The sequence below is a fragment of the Filicampus tigris genome, chromosome 7 (genome assembly GCF_054856515.1).
Source record: "Filicampus tigris isolate MCC_2025a chromosome 7, RoL_Ftig_1.0, whole genome shotgun sequence".
NCBI classification, from domain to species: Eukaryota; Metazoa; Chordata; class Actinopteri; order Syngnathiformes; family Syngnathidae; genus Filicampus; species Filicampus tigris.
This window is the reverse complement of record NC_141223.1, coordinates 15,963,157-15,985,577: the sequence shown is the minus strand read 5'-3', so window position 1 is coordinate 15,985,577 and position 22,421 is coordinate 15,963,157. Positions and strand designations below refer to the sequence as shown.

At 42.0% G+C, this 22,421-nt stretch overlaps 1 protein-coding gene and 18 non-coding genes across 19 annotated transcripts; all 19 read left to right on the top strand.

Annotated features, from left to right (window-relative positions):
- Positions 1-393: 393 nt before the first annotated feature.
- Positions 394-21,748, top strand: LOC147144895 (calpain-9). The gene is made up of 20 exons (XM_086036140.1): positions 394-788; positions 2,009-2,078; positions 3,440-3,558; positions 4,255-4,388; positions 5,012-5,183; positions 5,342-5,413; positions 6,687-6,778; positions 6,965-7,039; positions 7,655-7,809; positions 8,758-8,915; positions 17,293-17,501; positions 17,687-17,732; positions 17,842-17,916; positions 17,996-18,056; positions 19,530-19,594; positions 20,526-20,594; positions 20,664-20,742; positions 21,011-21,127; positions 21,370-21,428; positions 21,504-21,748. Exons 1-20 carry the CDS (start codon positions 498-500, stop codon positions 21,528-21,530), a joined length of 2,145 nt encoding a protein of 714 aa, XP_085892266.1. The 5' UTR covers positions 394-497; the 3' UTR covers positions 21,531-21,748.
- On the top strand, positions 10,674-10,746 carry trnak-uuu (transfer RNA lysine (anticodon UUU)). The gene has a single exon. It is a non-coding gene; the product is annotated as a tRNA-Lys (tRNA).
- Positions 10,963-11,035, top strand: trnak-uuu (transfer RNA lysine (anticodon UUU)). The gene has a single exon. It is a non-coding gene; the product is annotated as a tRNA-Lys (tRNA).
- trnak-uuu (transfer RNA lysine (anticodon UUU)) lies at positions 11,252-11,324 on the top strand. The gene has a single exon. It is a non-coding gene; the product is annotated as a tRNA-Lys (tRNA).
- Positions 11,557-11,629, top strand: trnak-cuu (transfer RNA lysine (anticodon CUU)). Its single transcript has one exon. It is a non-coding gene; the product is annotated as a tRNA-Lys (tRNA).
- Positions 12,114-12,186, top strand: trnak-uuu (transfer RNA lysine (anticodon UUU)). Its single transcript has one exon. It is a non-coding gene; the product is annotated as a tRNA-Lys (tRNA).
- trnak-uuu (transfer RNA lysine (anticodon UUU)) lies at positions 12,403-12,475 on the top strand. The gene has a single exon. It is a non-coding gene; the product is annotated as a tRNA-Lys (tRNA).
- trnak-uuu (transfer RNA lysine (anticodon UUU)) lies at positions 12,692-12,764 on the top strand. The gene has a single exon. It is a non-coding gene; the product is annotated as a tRNA-Lys (tRNA).
- trnak-uuu (transfer RNA lysine (anticodon UUU)) lies at positions 12,981-13,053 on the top strand. Its single transcript has one exon. It is a non-coding gene; the product is annotated as a tRNA-Lys (tRNA).
- On the top strand, positions 13,270-13,342 carry trnak-uuu (transfer RNA lysine (anticodon UUU)). Its single transcript has one exon. It is a non-coding gene; the product is annotated as a tRNA-Lys (tRNA).
- Positions 13,559-13,631, top strand: trnak-uuu (transfer RNA lysine (anticodon UUU)). Its single transcript has one exon. It is a non-coding gene; the product is annotated as a tRNA-Lys (tRNA).
- trnak-uuu (transfer RNA lysine (anticodon UUU)) lies at positions 13,848-13,920 on the top strand. Its single transcript has one exon. It is a non-coding gene; the product is annotated as a tRNA-Lys (tRNA).
- trnak-uuu (transfer RNA lysine (anticodon UUU)) lies at positions 14,137-14,209 on the top strand. Its single transcript has one exon. It is a non-coding gene; the product is annotated as a tRNA-Lys (tRNA).
- Positions 14,428-14,500, top strand: trnak-uuu (transfer RNA lysine (anticodon UUU)). The gene has a single exon. It is a non-coding gene; the product is annotated as a tRNA-Lys (tRNA).
- On the top strand, positions 14,717-14,789 carry trnak-uuu (transfer RNA lysine (anticodon UUU)). The gene has a single exon. It is a non-coding gene; the product is annotated as a tRNA-Lys (tRNA).
- On the top strand, positions 15,006-15,078 carry trnak-uuu (transfer RNA lysine (anticodon UUU)). The gene has a single exon. It is a non-coding gene; the product is annotated as a tRNA-Lys (tRNA).
- On the top strand, positions 15,297-15,369 carry trnak-uuu (transfer RNA lysine (anticodon UUU)). The gene has a single exon. It is a non-coding gene; the product is annotated as a tRNA-Lys (tRNA).
- Positions 15,585-15,657, top strand: trnak-uuu (transfer RNA lysine (anticodon UUU)). Its single transcript has one exon. It is a non-coding gene; the product is annotated as a tRNA-Lys (tRNA).
- On the top strand, positions 16,425-16,497 carry trnak-cuu (transfer RNA lysine (anticodon CUU)). Its single transcript has one exon. It is a non-coding gene; the product is annotated as a tRNA-Lys (tRNA).
- Positions 21,749-22,421: the final 673 nt, after the last annotated feature.

Sequence of the window (22,421 nt, the reverse complement as noted above, 5' to 3'; positions counted from 1 at the left end):
ATTTGTTGTACAATAGCAAAGTTGTCATTTTGCAAGCATAAATGGTATGAGGGTATAATATGACTTACATGAAAAAGGTATGAGGAAAAAGTCAGTCTTTTGCAAAAAAAAAAGTTGTAAGCCATAATTGTACAAGAATATACTCAGAAGATAAAATTATAATTGAGGGGGAACTCATCATTTTACATAAATCAAGTCATGCAGCATAAGAAAAAGTCATAGAGGGGAAGGCTTAGAAGAATACTGAATTATTTATACCTCATTTTTATGGCTTGTATGATATATATCCATTTTTAATTTGGGGTTGCGAAAGCAAACTAGAAAGAGTTCACATTTCAAAGCGCCCGCAAGGTAGTCCGTGACGTCATCCACCCACGCGCAGGTGAGCAGTACCTGCATGAGGGCGTGTTGTTGTTATCTGCACGACACCCTAAACAAGTCCCAAGTTGATCTGGACAACTCGAGTCTCCTCTCGCCCGCTGTGCCGTAACCTGGAGATGGAGAAGACGCCGAGTTTGTCCTCCGAGTCGGATGGCTCCTTACCGCCGCCGCTGCCGGACGACGACGACGCAGACGCCAGCTCGGCGTGCTCCGACGAGCTGCTGGGCTCGCAGTCGCGCCGCTGGCTCGCCGAACTGATGGCGGCGGACGAGCCGGGCGAGCCCGGCAGCGACGCCGCCGTCAACGGAGAGAGGATGGCGAAAGGCCGCGACGGGCTCTTCGTCGACTACCATTTCCCCCTCGGAGAGCTCGAGATGAAGGCCGGCGTCAAGTGGAAGCGGCCTAAGGTCAACCACCACACTCGAGTCGTATTATAATGTCTTTTACAACCTGCACATGCGTGGACTGTCACGCTTCTACGACTAACTCGAATAAGAGTTAGAATACAATCAGAATAATCCGAATAAGTATTTATTATAATAACAGTTGCTTTTATTTAAAAGTAAAAAAAAAACTGTCCAGTTATCAATTCTGAATCGGGGGATTCCCTGGGTTTTATGGAAAAGAGGGGCTCAGCCGCCAAGAGATGAACAAGATGTGAGAAATACGGTCACAACATTTCTCAAAAAGAAAAAAGATTGAGCAATGGCTTTCCAGCAATATTTGGGTAGATTTAACAACGATACGATACAGTGTCAAATATATAGGCTGTGTGTGCTGGTAAAACAGATGCCAGCTAGGTTAACTATGAAACAGTAGATGAGTAAAAAAAAAAAACAATTTTACAAGACTTAGAATAGTGTCGTGTTCAAGATTTTAAAAAAGAACCATCCTCAAATATCATTATTTCACTTCTACTGACAAAATGACCCCTTTCGTCTAAAAAATATTACGTAATTGTTACATGTGATGTGTGAATGTCTAAGATTCTGAAAACATTGTCCTTCCCTGTGGGGCAATTAAGGGAGCAATTCAATAACTTTAAAGTGGAAGTCAACCCAAACATATTTTTTTCAAGAACATATTCTATACAAGCCCACTAGTTGAAACATCATTCTGATAAATATTGCGTTTGTGGAATAAGTGTTAATCCACTCGTTTTTAGCCATCTCTGGGGGTAGCCATTTTCTCTTCTGTCGACTGAAAATGACATCACAACTGCTCACAATGACCAATCACGGCTCAGAGTCAGAAAACAGGTCAGCCGTGATTGGTCGTCGTGAGCAGTTGTGATGTCATTTTCAGTCGACAGAAGACAAAATGGCCGCCCCCGGAGATGGCTAAAAACAGTGCATTTTGCTGTTTAAATTATATTCCAACGCAAAATTAATCAAAATGCCGTGTTTCAACTAGTGGGCCTGCCGGGAACATATTCTTGAAAAAAAGAATTTTGGGTTGACTGCCGCTTTAAGTAGTTTATTGTATAGTACCCTATACTACCAGAAAGACTTGTATAGCAAGAACACAGCACACACGACTGGGACAGGTGGGACCTAGCTGCAAGCCTTATAGCAGCAGATGTTTTATTTTTTTATTTTTTTAAAGACACATTTTCCCTCTTTGCTAGGAGCTGTGCTCGTCCCCTCAGTTCACCGTTGATGGAGCATCACGCCTGGACGTCCGTCAAGGAAAGTTAAGTGAGTGGACAAGCAGACTAAATCAATATAGGGTTGCCAATCCATCTAGTGTATATATGGTCCAAATTTGGTTGCAAATGGACAAAATCTGTAAGTCTTGGACAAGTTTGTCTTTTAATGACACGTGGAAATGGCCAAAATGGCTGCTTCAACCCAAAATGGCAGAACTCCTGGGGCTTTTCAGACATCGCTTCTTGAGAGTTTTTTGTGGGTCTACTCATGATATACCGTATGTTGTTAAATTAAACTAGCTTTGGGGGCTGCATCTTCCAAAAAAATCAGGAAATGGTTAATAACCAAAAAGTAGTAATTCCACTACTCATGACTGTGCATGTTATGAAATTAAACTAGCTTTGGGGGCTGCATCTTCCCAAAAAAATCTGAAAATGGTTAATAACCAGAAAATAGTCATTCCATACCAAAATGGCAGACTTCCTGTATGTTTTCATGCATGGCTTCTTGGGACGTTTTTGTGGTTCTATACTTATGATACACAATCCTTCGAAACAGGCACGGCGCCAAAAGAATTGATTTTCATCACTTCACTTAAGTTATGAAGCGGCCCTCGTTTTTTTCAGTAAAAGCATGATACACAGCATGAGAATGTTCAATATAAAAATAGTTTTAATTGAATTTGGCCAAAGAATATTCAACAAAAAAGCAAAATACAAGTGACCAAAGGACATTGGCAAAATCTTTAACCAACACCCAAGTAAATGAAAGACTCCCTTGGCCCTTCACCTTCCCCTCTCAAACACACAAGGTACAGGTGCAGCAAAAAAACGGAAGCGGGAACTCTATTTTAACAGATAACTTCTTGTGAACACCTTAATGTTCTAAAACATGAAATTAGATAAAACATTTTAATATGTAAAATAAAATCCTGGAGGATATTAGATTTCTGCCGGGGCTTTAGCTCCCGCTTGCTCGTTGTACTGTTGTGCCTGCAAACAAAATACTGTGCATGTTGCGAAGTTAAATTGTCTTTGAGGGGTGAATTTGCCAAACATTTATGAACAAATTAATGACCATAAAATGGTCACTCCAAAACAAAGTGGCAGACTTCCTGTGCTTCTTTAGCCTTTTTTGTGTGTCTACTTGTCCGACCAAACATTCTTGAGGAACCCTGGGAATGGCCAAAATAATCCGAATGTCTCTTTCAAACCAAAATGGCTTTTTTGAGTGGTCGTTCTCATAATAGACATACCTAAATTCATGTTGCTTACTGTAACTGGCTTCGGGGGCTGAATTTTCAAAATGTTTCGAAAGTGCCTGTTGAGCCAAGTCTGCAGTATTTTTAACTGCATACCTGTGAGTTGAAACTTCCTGCTATTCCTCTTCAACTTTTCCCGCTTCCTCAGGTGACTGCTGGTTGCTTTCCGCCATCGCATCTCTGGCCGTGCACCAACCTCTACTACGCAAGGTGGTTCCTCCCGGGCAAACCTTCCAAGACGGATACAACGGCAGCTTTGTCTTCAGGGTAAACATCTCTGTGTTGTTATTGGTATTAACTTTGGGTTCATTTGATTGGCTGAAGTTCACATGAACCTTATAAGGTGTCATTGGCAACATTCTGTTGCCCGGGGGAGAGATCATTAAGCACAAGTGTAACCTGTTTCAATGTACACTGCTTGAAACCATAAAGGACCAAAAGTAATTCCATGAAATAAAGTTTAAATCTTGAACATGACACTATTTTAAGTCTTGTAAATTTGTTTTTTGAATTTCTTTAGGATTAGATTTTTTTTAAATAAAATATATTGCTTCATAAAAAAAAATCTGAAAAATATAACTTTATTCTCATAAGATTATGATTGTAAAAATCAACTTTACCTTGAAAATACGATTCTCAAAAACAGCAACTTTATTCTGTGAGATTACAATCGATTTCTCTTGAAAATTTTGATATTTTTTTTCCCCTAAAAAAATAAATCCCTTCTTGTAAACGTAGGTCGTTTTTCTTAAAAAAAAATAAAAAAATCATATTCATCAATCAATCATAAAATTCTGACTTTATTCTGTCTTTATTTTATTTTTATTTCTTTAAAAAAATCGGACTTTTTCATCTAGAAAAAAAGTCATTTATTCTTGTAAGAATACAACCTTTTTTCTTGAAAAAAAAGGTTAAACCTCATAAAATGACATGTTTTTATATGTCCCCCCTCACTCTCTGTAGTTCTGGCAGTACGGTAAATGGGAGGAGGTCCGAATCGACGACCTGCTACCGACGTATGGCAACAGTCTGATGTACCTCAGCTCACCTGAAAAACGAGAGTTCTGGAGCTCGCTGCTTGAGAAGGCCTATGCCAAGTGAGGATCCCTGTCTCGCTGTCTCCAAATACTTTAAAATTCAACATCATCCATTTGCCTAGTATACTTGGTTCAAATTTCATAGCAATTGGATAAAATCTCTCCCTTTAAAGGACATCTGGTGCAGTGTGCATAATGACCCTAAATTATCATCTTTTAATCAAAATGACAGACTTCCTGTTTATTTTTGGGCATGGCTTCTTGAAGTTTTATTGTGGGTCTACTCATGATAGACATACCAAATTTCATGTTGCTAAGTCAAATTGGCTTTTGGAGCAGAATTTTCGGATCCCTTAGCATCAGGGTTACATAACCATTTTGAGCATTCACCAAGAAAAAACTCCCTCAGTTGCCTAGAAACCAGGACCACTGATCACGATGAGATTGGGTGGACGTGTCTACCTAAACTAGAAGCTGGAAAAAGTCTCAAGGACCCATTTTCAGAAGTGAACAGTAAGGCGGACATCTTGGTTTGAAACACCCATTTTGTGTTCATTCCAGGGCTTGCAATCTGACAAAATCCCACTAGGGAATTCACCATGAAAAAGGATGTGTGAGGGCCACTTTCATTTTCATCGTAGATAATAGCTAGTTGACAGTTGCTGTGTCCTGCATGTGATCAGGCTGAAAGGAGGCTACCGCGCCCTGGACATGGGCTTCCCTCACGAGGCCATGGTTGACATGACGGGCGGCGTGGCCGAGGTCCTGAGTGTGGCCGTGCTTCCCAGGGAGCTTCCGGCCTTCCTGGCTAAGCTGCTAGCCAAGGGAGCGCTCATCAACTGCGCCAACACGCAGGTGAGGGGCACCAAGGCTTGTCAAGACACATCTTAATTTTAATCCTGCCACCTTTTCTCCAAAGCTCCACCCAAAGACGCAAAACTAATCTGACGTGACGCATGACTTTTTTTTTTTTTTTCAAATGAATGCTTTGAATGGCTGTGTTTCCCCTGCAGGGTCCTGTCGAGTACAGAAATGATCTGGGAATCATGTTCAGACACGCTTACTCGCTGACTGCTGTGGAGAAGGTAAATTGATGCTTGTCCCTTCATGTCTGTTTATATTAATCATCTCTAAATGTCTGGGAAGTCTAACAGTTTGTAATCATTTGCTGTTCAAAGCAGGAAAAAAAACTTTGAACAGAAATACAAATGAGTGAAACAGGCCGTTTTACACTTTGCCTAATATGATGATGTGATTACGCATCTTCTTTATAAATTACTAGTAATTTACTAACTTAACTAAAGTGACATTTTAACTACCTGGTACGAATTTTAAAACATAAAAGTACCCACCACTGACCACATGTTGCCAGGCTAAATTTGTAAGGTATTCTAAAATGTAGAAAATTTCACTCCCGTATGTATTGGTCACTTGTTCCTAGATGTAAATCATATGACATTAAGTCACTATTGGCCACTTGTTGCTAGGCAGAATTTGTATGATCTTATGAACTATAACAATGTCCACATTGGCCCCTAGTTGCTTGGAAGAATTCCTAAAGGTTAACCCTAAATGCCACATTAGCCATTGAGAAATCGAAAATATCAGCCACTCGAACTTGCTGTTTTACCGACAAACTTTGACTGACAGCCATTTGTTGCTAAAACAGAATTGGGAGGGCTCAAGTCCAACTGCCCCACAGGCCATAGAAAATAAATAAGGAAATGCCAGCGACGCCAACTTCGCCCTTTGACCAACATTATCAAACTTAACATTTGGCCACATGTTGCTTGGCAGAATTTGTGGAGCTCAATCAAAACTGCCCCATAGGCCAAGTAAAAGAAAAAAAAAAGGCAAATCCCAGCCACACCTACTCTGCCTTTCTTAATCTGACGTAAAACTTCACTACCACTTATTGCAAGGCAAAATATGTAGGGCTCACTCATCACTTCCTCTTTAAACAAATACAGGTTGGTTTGGCACAAAGCATTTTTACATGGCAAGGAAACGATAGGAATTAACAATTACAAACTTAATGAGTGAAATTACATTTTAACAAGTTAGCAACTAAACACAATATACTTGCTTGTTTCTAGGCAGACAGCCATACCTGTCCTGTACAAATGTACAATCCCGCTAGGCAGTTAGTTAAACTAGGGGCTGACTTGTTAGAAATCAAGACAAAACGGCCCTATCAGACGGGCCAGAACTGTTAAGATGGCATTGCTGAAGCTAATACTAACCCAAACGACAGCAGTACGTACCGTTTAATAGTCAATGAAGCAACCTCTTATTTTAATGAAAAGTTTATACGGTTGTTAGCTGCTGTTGCTGTTTACCTCACATTTAAACCCGCAGGTGCAGACCACATATGGACCCGTGGACCTGGTGCGTATCCTCAACCCGTGGGGCAACACAGAGTGGCTGGGCCCGTGGAGTGACCGAGATGGGTTTGCATAATTTCACTGACTTTTAAAATGCCTACCGGTAATTACAGTGTTGTGTATTACAAACAGTTGACAACCAATTAAAAACATGCATTCGTGAAGAAGTCACTCTAATTTATTTTTCAATTTTTTAATTTAAATTTTTTTTTTTTTATGTTTTAATTTTTTTTACATGAACTGCTTTTGCAGGCCCGAGTGGAACACTGTGAGCGCTGAGGAGCAAAAGCGGCTTCACCGAATCCGGCGGGAGGACGGAGAGTTCTGGTGAGTTTAAAAAAAAAAAAAAAAAAAAAAAGATTAAGGTTATTATTACAATAAATCCTTAACTGTCATTGTATGATATCAAGTTCTCAATCCCAGAAGTAAGACAAGAGAAAGATGAAGCAAAGAGGAAGAAGCTAAGACAGAACGGGAAGAAGGAAGGAGAGGAAGTATACATGGATCGAAAAGAAATAACATTTAAAAGAAATACAAAAGAGAGATGAAATAAGGAGTGACTTAAGACGGTAAGGCGAAATGAAGGGATGAAGAGAAAGCAAATAATGTTAATAGGCAAGAATGAAGAAAGAAAGTGAAAGAAAGGAAAGCAGAGCCTCAGGACAAACGGCAGAAAAACACAAGTTATGAATCTCAAGACAATATCCAGGGCAGACCAAAACGTTTTGATTAGCTCCATTGGCAAGCTGAACAAGTTTTCACATGATATGACTTCACAAGGTGTATGATGATACCTGATTTATTCAACAAAAATAAAGCGATTAAGAAATCATGAAAGCGAAAGCAATATAAAAGTAAGAGAGCAAGGATAGAGGCATGAGAACGTGATGGAAAGCAAGAGAGCAAACAAGTGACAGAGAAATAACTCCGTGTTCTCTACAGGATGTCGGTGTCTGACTTCCGGCAGAACTTCGAGACAATGGAAGTGTGTCACCTGGCCGACCTTCAGAACAATGCCAGTGTGCAGCCGTGGTCGTGCGCGATGCATCATGGGACTTGGGTACCACGTCTCTCCGCCGGGGGCTCTCCCAAAGGGGGTAAGAATATGACAATATAACGAATGAACAGTCAGACTTCTTTTTAGGATGATCAAGAATTTTTCTTGAATCCACAAATTGTATTACAGCTGTATATTCTTGTCTAGAAGCAAAGCTAAATTGATTTAAAAGAAGAAAAAAAAACGATCTACTGTAATGTAATTTGAGAACATTGATTGTTAAAGCAACACTGTCGTGTCCTATTTTGTTGATTATGGCGGCGCCATGTGGACAAGAGCGGTAGTGTTTTGACAAAAGTCAATCACATTTTCCAGCGCGTACTTTCGTGAAACCCTGAGCTCTCGATGGCCTGCAAGTTGGACTGAAAGATGAATAGCGATGAGGTGATGAATCTAATTTTGTCCAAACAATACTTTTCTTTTTTTGTTTGTTTTGGGGCTTCTGCCATAACATCAGTAATAGCGCATAGATGTTCAAATCGACTTCCGTCCTTATAGCGAAAGGAGGAAGTGACTAGGCCGTAAAGCAATTCAAGACATTTGTATTTTTTTTGGTGTGCCAGGTTGCTCCCATCCTCCTCAAAGTTTTTTAGTGCCAGTAAAAATGATGCTTTTTAGTGAGGCATAAAATCCTCATTTTTCCCCTCAACCTGCGATGCCAAACCGTTTATTTCGAGCCTTGATTTATGGCCATTTTTTCTAGGCAGAATTTGTTTGGCATTGGCTAACTTAAATGTCATTTCTTGATTTTAATTGTATGTCTTTATGTAGGTTGAAATAATTAAAAATATGCAGTCTACAATATAAAAAAAATTTAAAAACTAAGTAACTTTTATTGGCTGTGCTTGACATATTATACAGACTACAGACGCACGAGTACCACCTGGTGGATCGTTACCCCAAATGCAGAGTCGAGGGACTGCTTCAGTGGGTTTTTGCTTGATCAATCTTAAATACTTACTTACCGTTGTGTGTGCTTGTGCTTCAGGTTGGTTTTGGCAAAATCCACAGTTTGGCTTGATCCTCTCCCAAGTGGAACATGGATCACCCGAACCTCCCACGCGCTGCGCCATTATTTTGGCTCTCATGCAGAAATACCAACGACGCAGAGGCATCGACCTGTCCATTGCTCTACACATATACCCGGTATGCACTCACAAAACCTACCCACACTGCACGCACACACTCACAGAGACACAGACACACACCAGAATCACCACACACACGCCACACGTGAATGCACAGGAACACAACAATTGCACACACACACCAACTCACACATGTGCACATATATTCAAACAAGCGCACAGACTTATGTTATGTTCACACTGCAGCTCAATTCCATTTTTTTTTGCCCATATACGAGACACTTTTTCATGCAGTGTATAAAGTGCAGTACACACATACACACACTCGGCACTCTGACATACACACACTCATGGTATCATTCAAGAGCCTGGATAGCTCAGTCACTCAAGGTCATGCTTTGTGCGCATGCGTGTCACATCCCGGATGCATTGCGTTCACATGAGAAGTCAAATTTGCTTCTCCTTACAGTAAATAGTTTTTAAAAAATCCACTGTAACTGAAATGTTTATTTTTCACACATCTTTGTTTTAAAGTTCAAAAACATAAAAGTGATTCCTCAACGCAGCTACTAGCCAGAAAAATAAGCATGTTTCCAAGACTGGACTTTCACATGCAGTACTTTGCCGTCAATTTTTGCTCCATGTACACCACGGTGGTTGTTTTACAGTACTCTATGAATAAAGATGAATTTAGCTTTTCATTACGTGGCTTACACACAAACACGCACTCACGTCTTACTTTTATCACCATTTCCCTATATTATCAGCAACTTCTCTCAGGAGCCATGTCATTCACAAAGCAAATGAACTGTTGTGACATTGGGGGAGTGGTTAGTTTGAACCGCAAGGCATCTCACTATGGCGAGCAGAATTGCCCCTTGTGTTTATATGACAAGGGTTCATAGTAATGTTACAAGTGAGTTATAGTAGACTGATGTTTACTAAAATTTCGGCGACGTCTATTGCATTACCTTGAACTACTCACTCGCCGACTCCCGTCGTGTACGTACCTGGCTCGTCCAGGAGACAGATCGAGAGAGAGCAAGCAACGAGAGCAAACACGCAGTTTTACGCTGATTGACTGTTACGCACTGCACAAGGAACCAATCAGATGGTGCTTTGGGCGGGCCAATCTGCCTAGGAAGGCAGGGTCAGTTGTGCAGGAAACAGAGAGAGAGAAGCACACTGCAGCAAGCACGAATAAAGCAGTTTTTAATTTATCGGCCTTAAAATAAAAAAAAAGGCAAATGCCGATAATTGCCAAAATGCCAAATATCGGCCCCGATAATCGGCCTGGCCGATAATTGGTCTATCCCTAGTCCAGAGTTCAAGGCCGTTCAGATCTTTCACTCTCACTCTCACATCCACTCACTCAGTTCATCGTTCTAGACCCCGGATGTCTCAGATGGTAAAGCATCAGGTTTTTAATCTATGGGTCCAGAGTTCAAGAACCTCATTAGATTTTTCCTTGATAATGGTTTCTCCACATTCACATTCACTCACTCGCTATCTCTTGCTAGATCCTGGGTATCTTAGTTGGTAGCGCATCAGACTTTTAATCTGAAGTCCCCATTTAGGCGTTGTTTCTTTTACATTGTTTGTGATAACCATTATCGCTGCTCTCCTACTCTTCACACACAATCGCTCACTCTCACATCCACTCACTGAGTTTGTCATTCGAGACCCCAAATTTCTCTGATGGTCGAGTATCGGACTTTTAATCAATGGGTCCAGATTTCATGGCCCTGTTCAGATCATTCCCTTGATAATGGTCTACTCCACGTTCACATTCACTCCCTGGCTACCTTTTCCTAGAGCCTGGGTAGCTCAGTCGGTAGAGCATCAGACTTTTAATCTGAGGGTCCAGGGTTCAAGTCCCTGTTCAGGCGATGTACCATTTTAAATTGTTCGTGATGAGCATCCCTTCCCCAACTCCTCACACACAATTACTCACTCAGTTCATTATTCTAGACCCCAAATGTCTCTGATGGCCGAGTATCAGTCTTTTAATCTATGGGTCCAGAGTTCAAGGCCCTGTTCACCTTTCGTACTTGCTAATGGTCTACTCCACATTTACATTCACTCACTCTCTAGTATTTGTTGGAGCCTGGGTAGCTCAGTCGGTAGAGCATCAGACTTTTAATCTGAGGGTCCAGGGTTCAAGTCCCTGTTCAGGCGATGTACCATTTTAAATTGTTCGTGATGAGCATCCCTTCCCCAGCTCCTCACACACAATTACTCACTCAGTTCATCATTCTAGACCCCAAATGTCTCTGATGGCCGAGTATCAGGCTTTTAATCTATGGGTCCAGAGTTCAAGGCCCTGTTCACCTTTCCTACTTGCTAATGGTCTACTCCACATTTACATTCACTCACTCTCTAACATTTTTTGGAGCCTGGGTAGCTCAGTCGGTAGAGCATCAGCCTTTTAATCTGAGGGTCCAGGTTTCAAGTCCCTTTTCAGGCGATGTACAATTTTAAATTGTTCGTGATGAGCATCCCTTCCCCAACTCCTCACACACAATCGCTCACTCTCACATCCACTCACTGAGTTTGTCATTCGAGACCCCAAATTTCTCTGATGGTCGAGTATCGGACTTTTAATCAATGGGTCCAGATTTCATGGCCCTGTTCAGATCATTCCCTTGATAATGGTCTACTCCACGTTCACATTCACTCCCTGGCTACCTTTTCCTAGAGCCTGGGTAGCTCAGTTGGTAGAGCATCAGACTCTTAATCTGATGGTCCAGGGTTCAAGTCCCTGCTCAGGTGTTGTGGATTTCAAAATGTCTTTGATCACATTACCTTCACTCACTCACTCACTGGAACCTTCAACAATGTGACTAGCTGAATTGGTAGAGCATCATGTTTTTAATCTATGGGTCCACACTTCAAGGCACTGTTCGTCCTTCGTTCTTATGGTCTACTCCACATTCACATTCACAAACTCACTCCCACTTACTGGAGCCAATGTATCTCAGTTGGTAGAGCGTCAGAGTTTCAATCTGAGGGTCCACGGGTCAAGTCCCTGTTCAGGCTTTGTACATTTTTTAATTGTTTGCGATAATCATCACTGTTCTCCGACTCCTCACACACAATCGCTCACTCACCCAGTTCATCATTCTAGACCTCAAATGTCTCTGATGGTAGAGCATCAAGCTTTTAATCCGTGGGTCCAGAGTTCAAGGCGCTGTTCAATTTCCTGATAATGGTCTACTCCACATTTACATTCACTCACTCTCTAATGTTTACTGGAGGCTGGGTAGCTCAGTCGGTAGAGCATCAGACTTTTAATCTGAGGGTCCAGGGTTCAAGTCCCTGTTCGGGCAATGTACGATTTTAAATTGTTCGTGATGAGCATCCCTTCCCCAACTCCTCACACACAATCATTCACTCAGTTCATCATTCTAGACCCCAAATGTCTCTGATGGCCGAGTATCAGGCTTTTGATCTATAGGTCCAGAGTTCAAGGCCCTGTTCACATTTCGTACCTGCTAATGGTCTACTCCACATTTACATTCACTCACTCTCCACTATTTGCTAAAGCCTGGGTAGCTCAGTCGGTAGAGCATCAGACTTTTAATCTGAGGGTCCAGGGTTCAAGTCCCTGTTCAGGCGATGTACCATTTTAAATTGTTCGTGATGAGCATCGCTTCCCCAACTCCTCACACACAATCGTTCACTCAGTTCATCATTCTAGACCCCAAATGTCTCTGATGGCCGAGTATCAGGCTTTTGATCTATAGGTCCAGAGTTCAAGGCCCTGTTCACATTTCGTACCTGCTAATGGTCTACTCCACATTTACATTCACTCACTCTCTATTATTTGTTGGAGCCTGGGTAGCTCAGTCGGTAGAGCATCAGACTTTTAATCTGAGGGTCCAGGGTTCAAGTCCCTGTTCAGGCGATGTATGATTTTAAATTGTTCGTGATGAGCATCGCTTCCCCAACTCCTCACACACAATCGTTCACTCAGTTCATCATTCTAGACCCCAAATGTCTCTGATGGCCGAGTATCAGGCTTTTGATCTATGGGACCAGAGTTCAAGGCCCTGTTCACATTTCGTACCTGCTAATGGTCTACTCCACATTTACATTCACTCACTCTCTATTATTTGTTGGAGCCTGGGTAGCTCAGTCGGTAGAGCATCAGACTTTTAATCTGAGGGTCCAGGGTTCAAGTCCCTGTTCAGGCGATGTACGATTTTAAATTGTTCGTGATGAGCATCGCTTCCCCAACTCCTCACACACAATCGTTCACTCAGTTCATCATTCTAGACCCCAAATGTCTCTGATGGCCGAGTATCAGGCTTTTGATCTATAGGTCCAGAGTTCAAGGCCCTGTTCACATTTCGTACCTGCTAATGGTCTACTCCACATTTACATTCACTCACTCTCCACTATTTGCTAAAGCCTGGGTAGCTCAGTCGGTAGAGCATCAGACTTTTAATCTGAGGGTCCAGGGTTCAAGTCCCTGTTCAGGTGATGTACCATTTTAAATTGTTCGTGATGAGCATCGCTTCCCCAACTCCTCACACACAATCGTTCACTCAGTTCATCATTCTAGACCCCAAATGTCTCTGATGGCCGAGTATCAGGCTTTTGATCTATAGGTCCAGAGTTCAAGGCCCTGTTCACATTTCGTACCTGCTAATGGTCTACTCCACATTTACATTCACTCACTCTCTATTATTTGTTGGAGCCTGGGTAGCTCAGTCGGTAGAGCATCAGACTTTTAATCTGAGGGTCCAGGGTTCAAGTCCCTGTTCAGGCGATGTACGATTTTAAATTGTTCGTGATGAGCATCGCTTCCCCAACTCCTCACACACAATCGTTCACTCAGTTCATCATTCTAGACCCCAAATGTCTCTGATGGCCGAGTATCAGGCTTTTGATCTATAGGTCCAGAGTTCAAGGCCCTGTTCACATTTCGTACCTGCTAATGGTCTACTCCACATTTACATTCACTCACTCTCTAACATTTTTTGGAGCCTGGGTAGCTCAGTCGGTAGAGCATCCGGCTTTTAATCTGAGGGTCCAGGGTTCAAGTCCCTGTTCAGGCGATGTACAATTCTAAATTGTTCGTGATGAGCATCGCTTCCCCAACTCCTCACACACAATCGCTCACTCAATTCATCATTCTAGACCCCAAATGTTTCTGATGGCCGAGTATCAGGCTTTTGATCTATAGGTCCAGAGTTCAAGGCCCTGTTCACATTTCGTACCTGCTAATGGTCTACTCCACATTTACATTCACTCACTCTCTAATATTTGTTGGAGCCTGGGTAGCTCAGTCGGTAGAGCATCAGACTTTTAATCTGAGGGTCCAGGGTTCAAGTCCCTGTTCAGGTGATGTACGATTTTAAATTGTTCGTGATGAGCATCCCTTCCCCAACTCCTCACACACAATCGCTCACTCAGTTCATCATTCTAGACCCCAAATGTCTCTGATGGCCGAGTATCAGGCTTTTAATCTATGGGACCAGAGTTCAAGGCCCTGTTCACATCTTTTGTACTTGCTAATGGTCTACTCCACATTTACATTCACTCACTCTCTAACATTTTTTGGAGCCTGGGTAGCTCAGTCGGTAGAGCATCAGCCTTTTAATCTGAGGGTCCAGGTTTCAAGTCCCTTTTCAGGCGATGTACAATTTTAAATTGTTCGTGATGAGCATCCCTTCCCCAACTCCTCACACACAATCGCTCACTCAGTTCATCATTCTAGACCCCAAATGTCTCTGATGGCCGAGTATCAGGCTTTTGATCTATAGGTCCAGAGTTCAAGGCCCTGTTCACATTTCATACTTGCTAATGGTCTACTCCACATTTACATTCACTCACTCTCCACTATTTGCTAAAGCCTGGGTAGCTCAGTCGGTAGAGCATCAGACTTTTAATCTGAGGGTCCAGGGTTCAAGTCCCTGTTCAGGCGATGTACCATTTTAAATTGTTCGTGATGAGCATCCCTTCCCCAGCTCCTCACACACAATTACTCACTCAGTTCATCATTCTAGACCCCAAATGTCTCTGATGGCCGAGTATCAGGCTTTTAATCTATAGGTCCAGAGTTCAAGGCCCTGTTCACCTTTCGTACTTGCTAATGGTCTACTCCACATTTACATTCACTCACTCTCTAGCATTTGCTAGAGCCTGGGTAGCTCAGTCGTTAGAGCATCAGACTTTTAATCTGAGGGTCCAGGGTTCAAGTCCCTGTTCAGGCGATGTACGATTTTAAATTGTTCGTGATGAGCATCCCTTCCCCAACTCCTCACACACAATCGCTCACTCAGTTCATCATTCTAGACCCCAAATGTCTCTGATGGCCGAGTATCAGGCTTTTAATCTATGGGACCAGAGTTCAAGGCCCTGTTCACATCTTTTGTACTTGCTAATGGTCTACTCCACATTTACATTCACTCACTCTCTAACATTTTTTGGAGCCTGGGTAGCTCAGTCGGTAGAGCATCAGACTTTTAATCTGAGGGTCCAGGTTTCAAGTCCCTTTTCAGGCGATGTACAATTTTAAATTGTTCGTGATGAGCATCCCTTCCCCAACTCCTCACACACAATCGCTCACTCAGTTCATCATTCTAGACCCCAAATGTCTCTGATGGCCGAGTATCAGGCTTTTGATCTAAATTCTGTTTTCTGAAATTCTGTTCACATTTCGTACTTGCTAATGGTCTACTCCACATTTACATTCACTCACTCTCCACTATGTGCTAAAGCCTGGGTAGCTCAGTCGGTAGAGCATCAGACTTTTAATCTGAGGGTCCAGGGATCAAGTCCCTGTTCAGGCAATGTACCATTTTAAATTGTTCGTGATGAGCATCCCTTCCCCAACTCCTCACACACAATCGCTCACTCAGTTCATCATTCTAGACCTCTTAATTTGAGGGTCAAGGGTTCAAGTCCCTGCTCAGATGGAGACCCCAAACAAAAGCAACATGCGAGACAAGCATCCAGCCGACATGACCCCAAAGTATTTGCAGGCTCTTGATAGCGTCAAAGCTCGCCCATGCAACTCCCTCCAATGTGACGATGTCTGACCTTCTAGCGACCTTTTTCACCAAACTAGACATAAGTCGACTGATGACCAATAACGCCAATTATGAATAAGGCTTCTCATATTTTCCTTCCGCATGCGGCTCTCAAATATGCGCGCTGCGTTCAAATAATGATACCAGTATCGATAACCGGCATCTGTGTTTTAGTTGTTAGGTCACACCCGATCCGATACCAGCGTTTTAATGCGGGATCGGGAAACAACTCGATACCAGTATCGGTATCGGGACAACACTAGTGATAATCATTATTACTCTTCTCCCACTCCTTGCTCACTCTCACATCCACTCACTCAGTTCATCATTCTCGACCTCGAATGTCTCCGATGGTCGAGCATCAGGTTTTTAATCTACGGGTCCAGAGTTCCCCGCGACCCTTGTGAGGATAAGCGGTATCGATAATCGATGGGTCCAGAGTTCAAGGCCCTGTTCACCCCCCCCACCCCCCCTTCATAATGGTCTACTCCACATTCACATTCACTCCCTCGCTACTTTTTACTAGAGCCTGGGTAGCTCATTTGGTAAAGTGTCAGACTCTTAATCTGAGGGTCCAGTGTTCAAGTTCCTGCTCAGGCGTTGTGGATTTTAAAATGTTCTTAATCACATTACCTTCACACACACACTCGCTCAATCTCACTCACTCGCTGGAACCTTACACAATGTGACTAGCTTAGTTGGTAGTGTGTCACATTTTTAATCTATGGGTCCAGAATTCAAGGCCCTGTTCACCATTCCTTGATAATGGTCTCACATGGTAGCGCATCAGACTTTTAATCTGATTGTCCAGGGTTCAAGCCCCTGTTGAGGTGGTGTCTATTTTAGGTATTTCATAATCCATCCATCCATTATCTGTACCGCTTCTCCTCACAAGGGTCGCGGGGCGTGCTGGAGCCTATCCCAGCTGTCTTTGGGCAGTAGGCGGGGGACACCCTGAACTGGTTGCCAGCCAATCGCAGGGCACACAGAGACAAACATCCGCACTCACAATCACACCTAGGGGCAATTTAGAGTATCCAATCAACTTACCATGCATGTTTTTTTGGAATGTGGGAGGAAACCGGAGTTCCCGGAGAAAACCCACGCAGGCACGGGGAGAACATGCAAACTCCACACAGGGAGGCCGGAGCCGGGATCGAACCCACGACCTCTGAACTGTGAGGCGGACGTGCTAACCAGTCGACCACCGTGCCGCGTATTTCATAATAATGTTGCTAATTCACAGCACACACACACGCCCTCTTCTTTTCATATCCTGGATACCTCTGTCGCTATAGCATAAGACTTTTAATTTGAGAGTCCAGGGTTCACGCTGCAGTTCAGGCAGTTAATAAATACCATTAAGATGTCTGATACTGGTTTTGGTTCTACCAGGCGCCTCACGAGAGCACCCACCTGTCACCTGAAGACCTGAGCAAGCTCCAGCCAGCAATGAGCAGCAGCTACTACTCATCGCGGCGAGAGGTGGTTCTCCGCGGCCAACTCCCGCCAGGTCGCTACGTCATCATACCATCCACCGCCGAGCCCAATCAACAGGGAGCCTTCCTGCTGCGCGTGCTCACCGAGCAAGGCCACGGCGCCACGTGAATCCTTTTTCTTTATATCTGAAGATTTTACAGTGTAGCTTGCTATTTGTGGCGGATAGAGCCCAAGCCCGTTGAGCTTTATTGTTCATCATGATGACCATCTCATGTAGCTGAATAATGCAACCAAACAATACTTAATTATACGTATTTAAATCTAAAATAAGTCTGTTGTGTGTTTACAGCCCAGCTCAACGCCCGGCAACACGTGACCTCACTGCAATAAATGCGGTAATTCATGCACTTTGTATTGTGAAAAGCTTTAGCCACGATGGCATTAACGAACAATTTGAATACAATTGTGAAAATTCTTTCTGCCTTTATTACTTTCTCCTGACAGCCTCACTATCCACATCAGGCAGCTCTCCCTTCGCTTAAAGTCATGATGCAGCTTTTTAAGAAGCACTGCAACAAGGTTCGGAAAGCAGTCGTCACTGAGAAATCTTTAAACAAGTTCATATTTCATCAATATTTGGTGTATTTTATGTCACCAGAGAGGATTCTGCAAACCGCATCACCTTCACAGCCTACTGACTGAGGCTATCCAGGGAGGAGGTCAGTGCCATTCACGCAGAGATATTGCAAAATTAGAGCCGCAATTACACATTTTCCAGCCTTTGCCTTTTTCGCAGAACCCACATAATTAGGTACTTTCAAAATCATTATGGAACATTTTAACAATAGCATTGTGCTTAAGTATAGGGAAAACTTTATAAATATATAATACTTTAACTAATGATTCAATTTAAATGCATTGCATGTAAAAGTTAAAAATGTGCCTAAAGAAATGTTTCAAAACAGACGAGATTTTTTTTTTTTAATTTTATTGAACATCATTGTTTAACACAACTGAACTTACCAAATGTACTGTACTGTACTGGACTTTTAAAAAAGTTCAAGCCCCTGAAACATTATGGACAGTTTGTATATTATACTTAGTCTTTCTTTCATCACCACTCGTATTCGTACCAAAATTTGAGAATCTCTGATCTGCATAATTCTTGGTCGTATATATTACGATATATACCAATATTAGTACACATAATGGACAGGGGCCAATGGAAGGAAGAAGAAGACACAGGTGAAGGCAATTATCCCCCCCAAAAATATAAAGGTTCTGAAACATTTTACGCTTGATTTTCTGAATTGAACTTGTAATCCTTATTAAATAGGAATGGAAATTTGAAGGGATGTGTTAAAGAGAAACAGCACCATCTGGTGGCATTGTTTATACTGCATTATGGTCACAGTTTGGCATGTCCACTCCATTGGTGTTCATTATATACAAACCATGAGAGATGGCCACGTCAGTCTGTCAGTCGTCCTTCCATCATTATTTCAGGCCGGCCCGCCTGCGTCATTGACATCGAAAATATACTTTCTATGTGACACGCAGCACATGGAAACAGCACCATCTGGTGGCATTGTTTATACTGCATTATGGTCACAGTTTGGCATGTCCACTCCATTGGTGTTCATTATATACAAACCATCAGAGATGGCCACGTCAGTCTGTCAGTCGTCCTTCCATCATTATTTCAGGCCGGCCCGCCTGCGTCGTTGGCATCGAAAATATACTTTCTATGTGACACACAGGCGCAGCACATGGAGACTCGAGTTAGAAAAAACAAAACAAGCAGTGTTGTATATCTATCTATCCATCTATCTTGTATACCTATCTATCTTCTATCCCACAGACCTCAATGAAATCGTCCAATATTGTTTTTATGTCACCAGTCACCACGCTGTGTGTGTGCGCGTGCATCTGTTGTTGTTGGGGGTGAGTTTCGCGTGAGTGCTTGTGATATAGTGCGTACGTTGATGCCGATTGGCTATTGCCAGTCTGAAATCATGACAATGATGATTGACGGCCGTGCCCACCTGTGCAAACCATGGCCTCATTGTATGAGTGGTTTTGTGTGTGCGCGTGTGTGTGTGTGTGTGTGTTGGCATAATCTGTGCATTTTGTGTTCACCTGTGTTTTGTGCTTAAGATAATGTGTATTTTTTTTTGTTTTGTGTTGTTCAGTATTGGCAGGCAGTGAGAAGAATTTGGCCTTGGAACACTGCAAGAGCTTGGTGGTCCTCATGGATGTATCCTTAAAGACACGGACACATTCGCAAACACACAAGTTGAATCAGTTTTAGGCTCCTAATCCAAACCTTAAAGAAATCCCCAAACCTCATTCAAAACAATTTTTAAGATTAAAATTTGGGCTCTGATTATGGAAGCAGGGATTTTCAATTAATTGTGTATGGCAAAACCCGAACCTAAATCCTAAACCCCAAACCTCAATCCCAACCCCTGGCTCTTTTAAATGCAGCGGTACCTCAGTTTACTTGTTTCCGTGACCCCGTTTGCAACTCGAAACGGTCGTTAATCGTAATAAATTTTCCCATTGAAATAACGAGTTACCCTCCTTTTTTAAGAATATATTATTACAGTTACTCAGTCTGGTAACGCGTTACAAATTTCAGGACCACAACATGAATTTACTGTCATGGTTTTATAAAAATAAAATGCAAAATATACCCAAAACACCAAAGTAAAAAGCAGGAAATAAAGTGTGAAGAAATGAGAGTCATTTTGATTTTTAGATATGATTTTAATATAATGAATTCAATGCCATTAATTGCAGTATGTATAACACTGAGGAAACATTGAGCTTTATGTAAAGTGTTGGGATGTTTACAGCCAACCGTAACCTTTAAATCATTGTGGGGTCTGTTGAAGGATAAAAAAAACACAGCACAACTATTGCATTGAGTTACGAACAGAGCCAATGATGGTTAAATAGCGTGAGAAGCACAGCGCAGATCCATCCACTCATCCATGCTGAGACGGCTCGCATAACGAAACATGTACGTTGCTAGAGGCATAATTCCTACAAAAACTTCGTACGTAACTTGAAAAGTTCGTAAAATGGTTCGTTTGTAACTCGAGCTTCCACTGCGCTTCCTGGTTATTTTCCGGGCCAAATGTCATTTTGTCTGAGAATTTTCTTGACACCAATGTTCCCTCCAGAGTCAAGGGATCGCTCAGCTAACATGGTCGGAGTTCCAAGCACTCTGGGACAAGATCCGAATGTGGACAGTAAGTTAACGTTGGATTTAAAGACTATGCAGGATTGCGTGTCTCACACAGTCTTCAACCTCCTCTTAGGACATCTTTCTGGTATACGACAAGGACAAGACCCAACGTCTGGAGTACAAGGAAGTGGCCCCTGCTCTGAAGGCCGCAGGTATGACTTGAAGGCTAATGGAAGACTTAAGTCAACATTTTTTGTCAAATTTAGTCTAAGTCAGTCTGATTGCTAACAAATTTGAATCAAGTATACAAAGGGGGCGGCAAATATGTCAACTCCACAAAGTCAGACCTTGATCAAACGTCTTGTGTGTGATGAAGAATTCGCCCTGATGACATACTAGTCCAGAAAGTTGCGTAATATCTTATTTCGGCTGGCAAACAACCCTCAAATCTGCCTTTTCTGTACATTGTGTTGACCGTAGGCATCGTGGTGGATGACCTAGTGATGCAGCTGGTGGGCCTGAGGTACACAGAGCCGGACATGACCATCAGCTACCCTGGCTTCCTCTACCTTGTCATGAAACTGGAGAGCATGATCCGTAAGGACGCTGGAACTATACGGGACGCAATACGGACACAAGTATTGGGACACAGCTCTTAATCAATTAATTAATCGATTTTTTTGGGGTACAATTGCGCGGCTGGATGACACCATAGAAAAAGTTTTCTTCCTGTAGGTGGCCCAATACTTTTGTCCAATACTTTTTGTATTCTCTTGCACGTTATCTAGATCAAGTGCTAATTAAACGCCTGCGCTCACTTTTTTTTGCCTCTCAAACAGACAAATTTCACGCTTATGACCTGGTGGGAATGGGCTGCATTTCATTAAACTACAGACAAGTACGTCACTCCTCCAAACGTATTCAACGTTTGCCATTGAAAGCTTTTAAAACTTGTAATTGTGTTGTGTTTCAGTGGCTCCACATGACCATTTACAACTGAGACAGAAGAGTCGCAGGATATGCTCCGGTGTTTATTCTGCATGTGTGAGGCCTTTATGTTATAAATGTAAATTGTAACTATCTTGACAGAAAGATGCACGAAGCACAGTTTTTATTGTTCAGGCCATGATTGAAACATGGCTGCTTATTCTTCTACGTGCCTGCTTAGAAAACCTCTGATTATTTTTAATAAATGAGCCTGTTTCTACTCATGATAAACACGTCTACAAAATTTCATGTTGCTATGTGAAACTATGTTAATTTGGGGGGCTCACTTTTGAAATATATTCCATTTTTGTGATGTACAGTAACTGCCGATACTGTATTGATAGCTGCAACTGTAAAGATAGTACAAACACTCCTCCAAAACAGTTTAATATCACGTAAGAGTCATCTCACATTAATATTGAAAATGATGGATGAAAAATAATCTAATTTGGAAAAAAAGACACTTTAAATGCTTATTGTATATGCACATCTCTACCAACCCAGGCTAAAATAAGCTTGTGCCCCCACATCCAAAGCTTGTCTTTCTGTTAAACTATCTCACTTCAACATATATACCCCAATTCCAATGAAGTTGGGACATGTTGTAAAACATAAATAAAATTAGAATACAATGATTTGAAATCTTTTTTTTTTCAAACGGTGTTTATTGAATTTACAAGTGAATACAGTTGTATCAAAAACATATACAATGCAATGTGTACAACTTACTTTTACTTATAAAATAAAAAATTACAACATGCTCATTACAGTAGTGTGGCACATCAAGTAACCTGTATAAAAAATAACAACCACATGAAACAAAATAAAAATAATAAATGAAATAAAACAACAATAGAATGCTAATACAAACAGCTACAGGCAAATCGGTCAGGTCATAATTGAG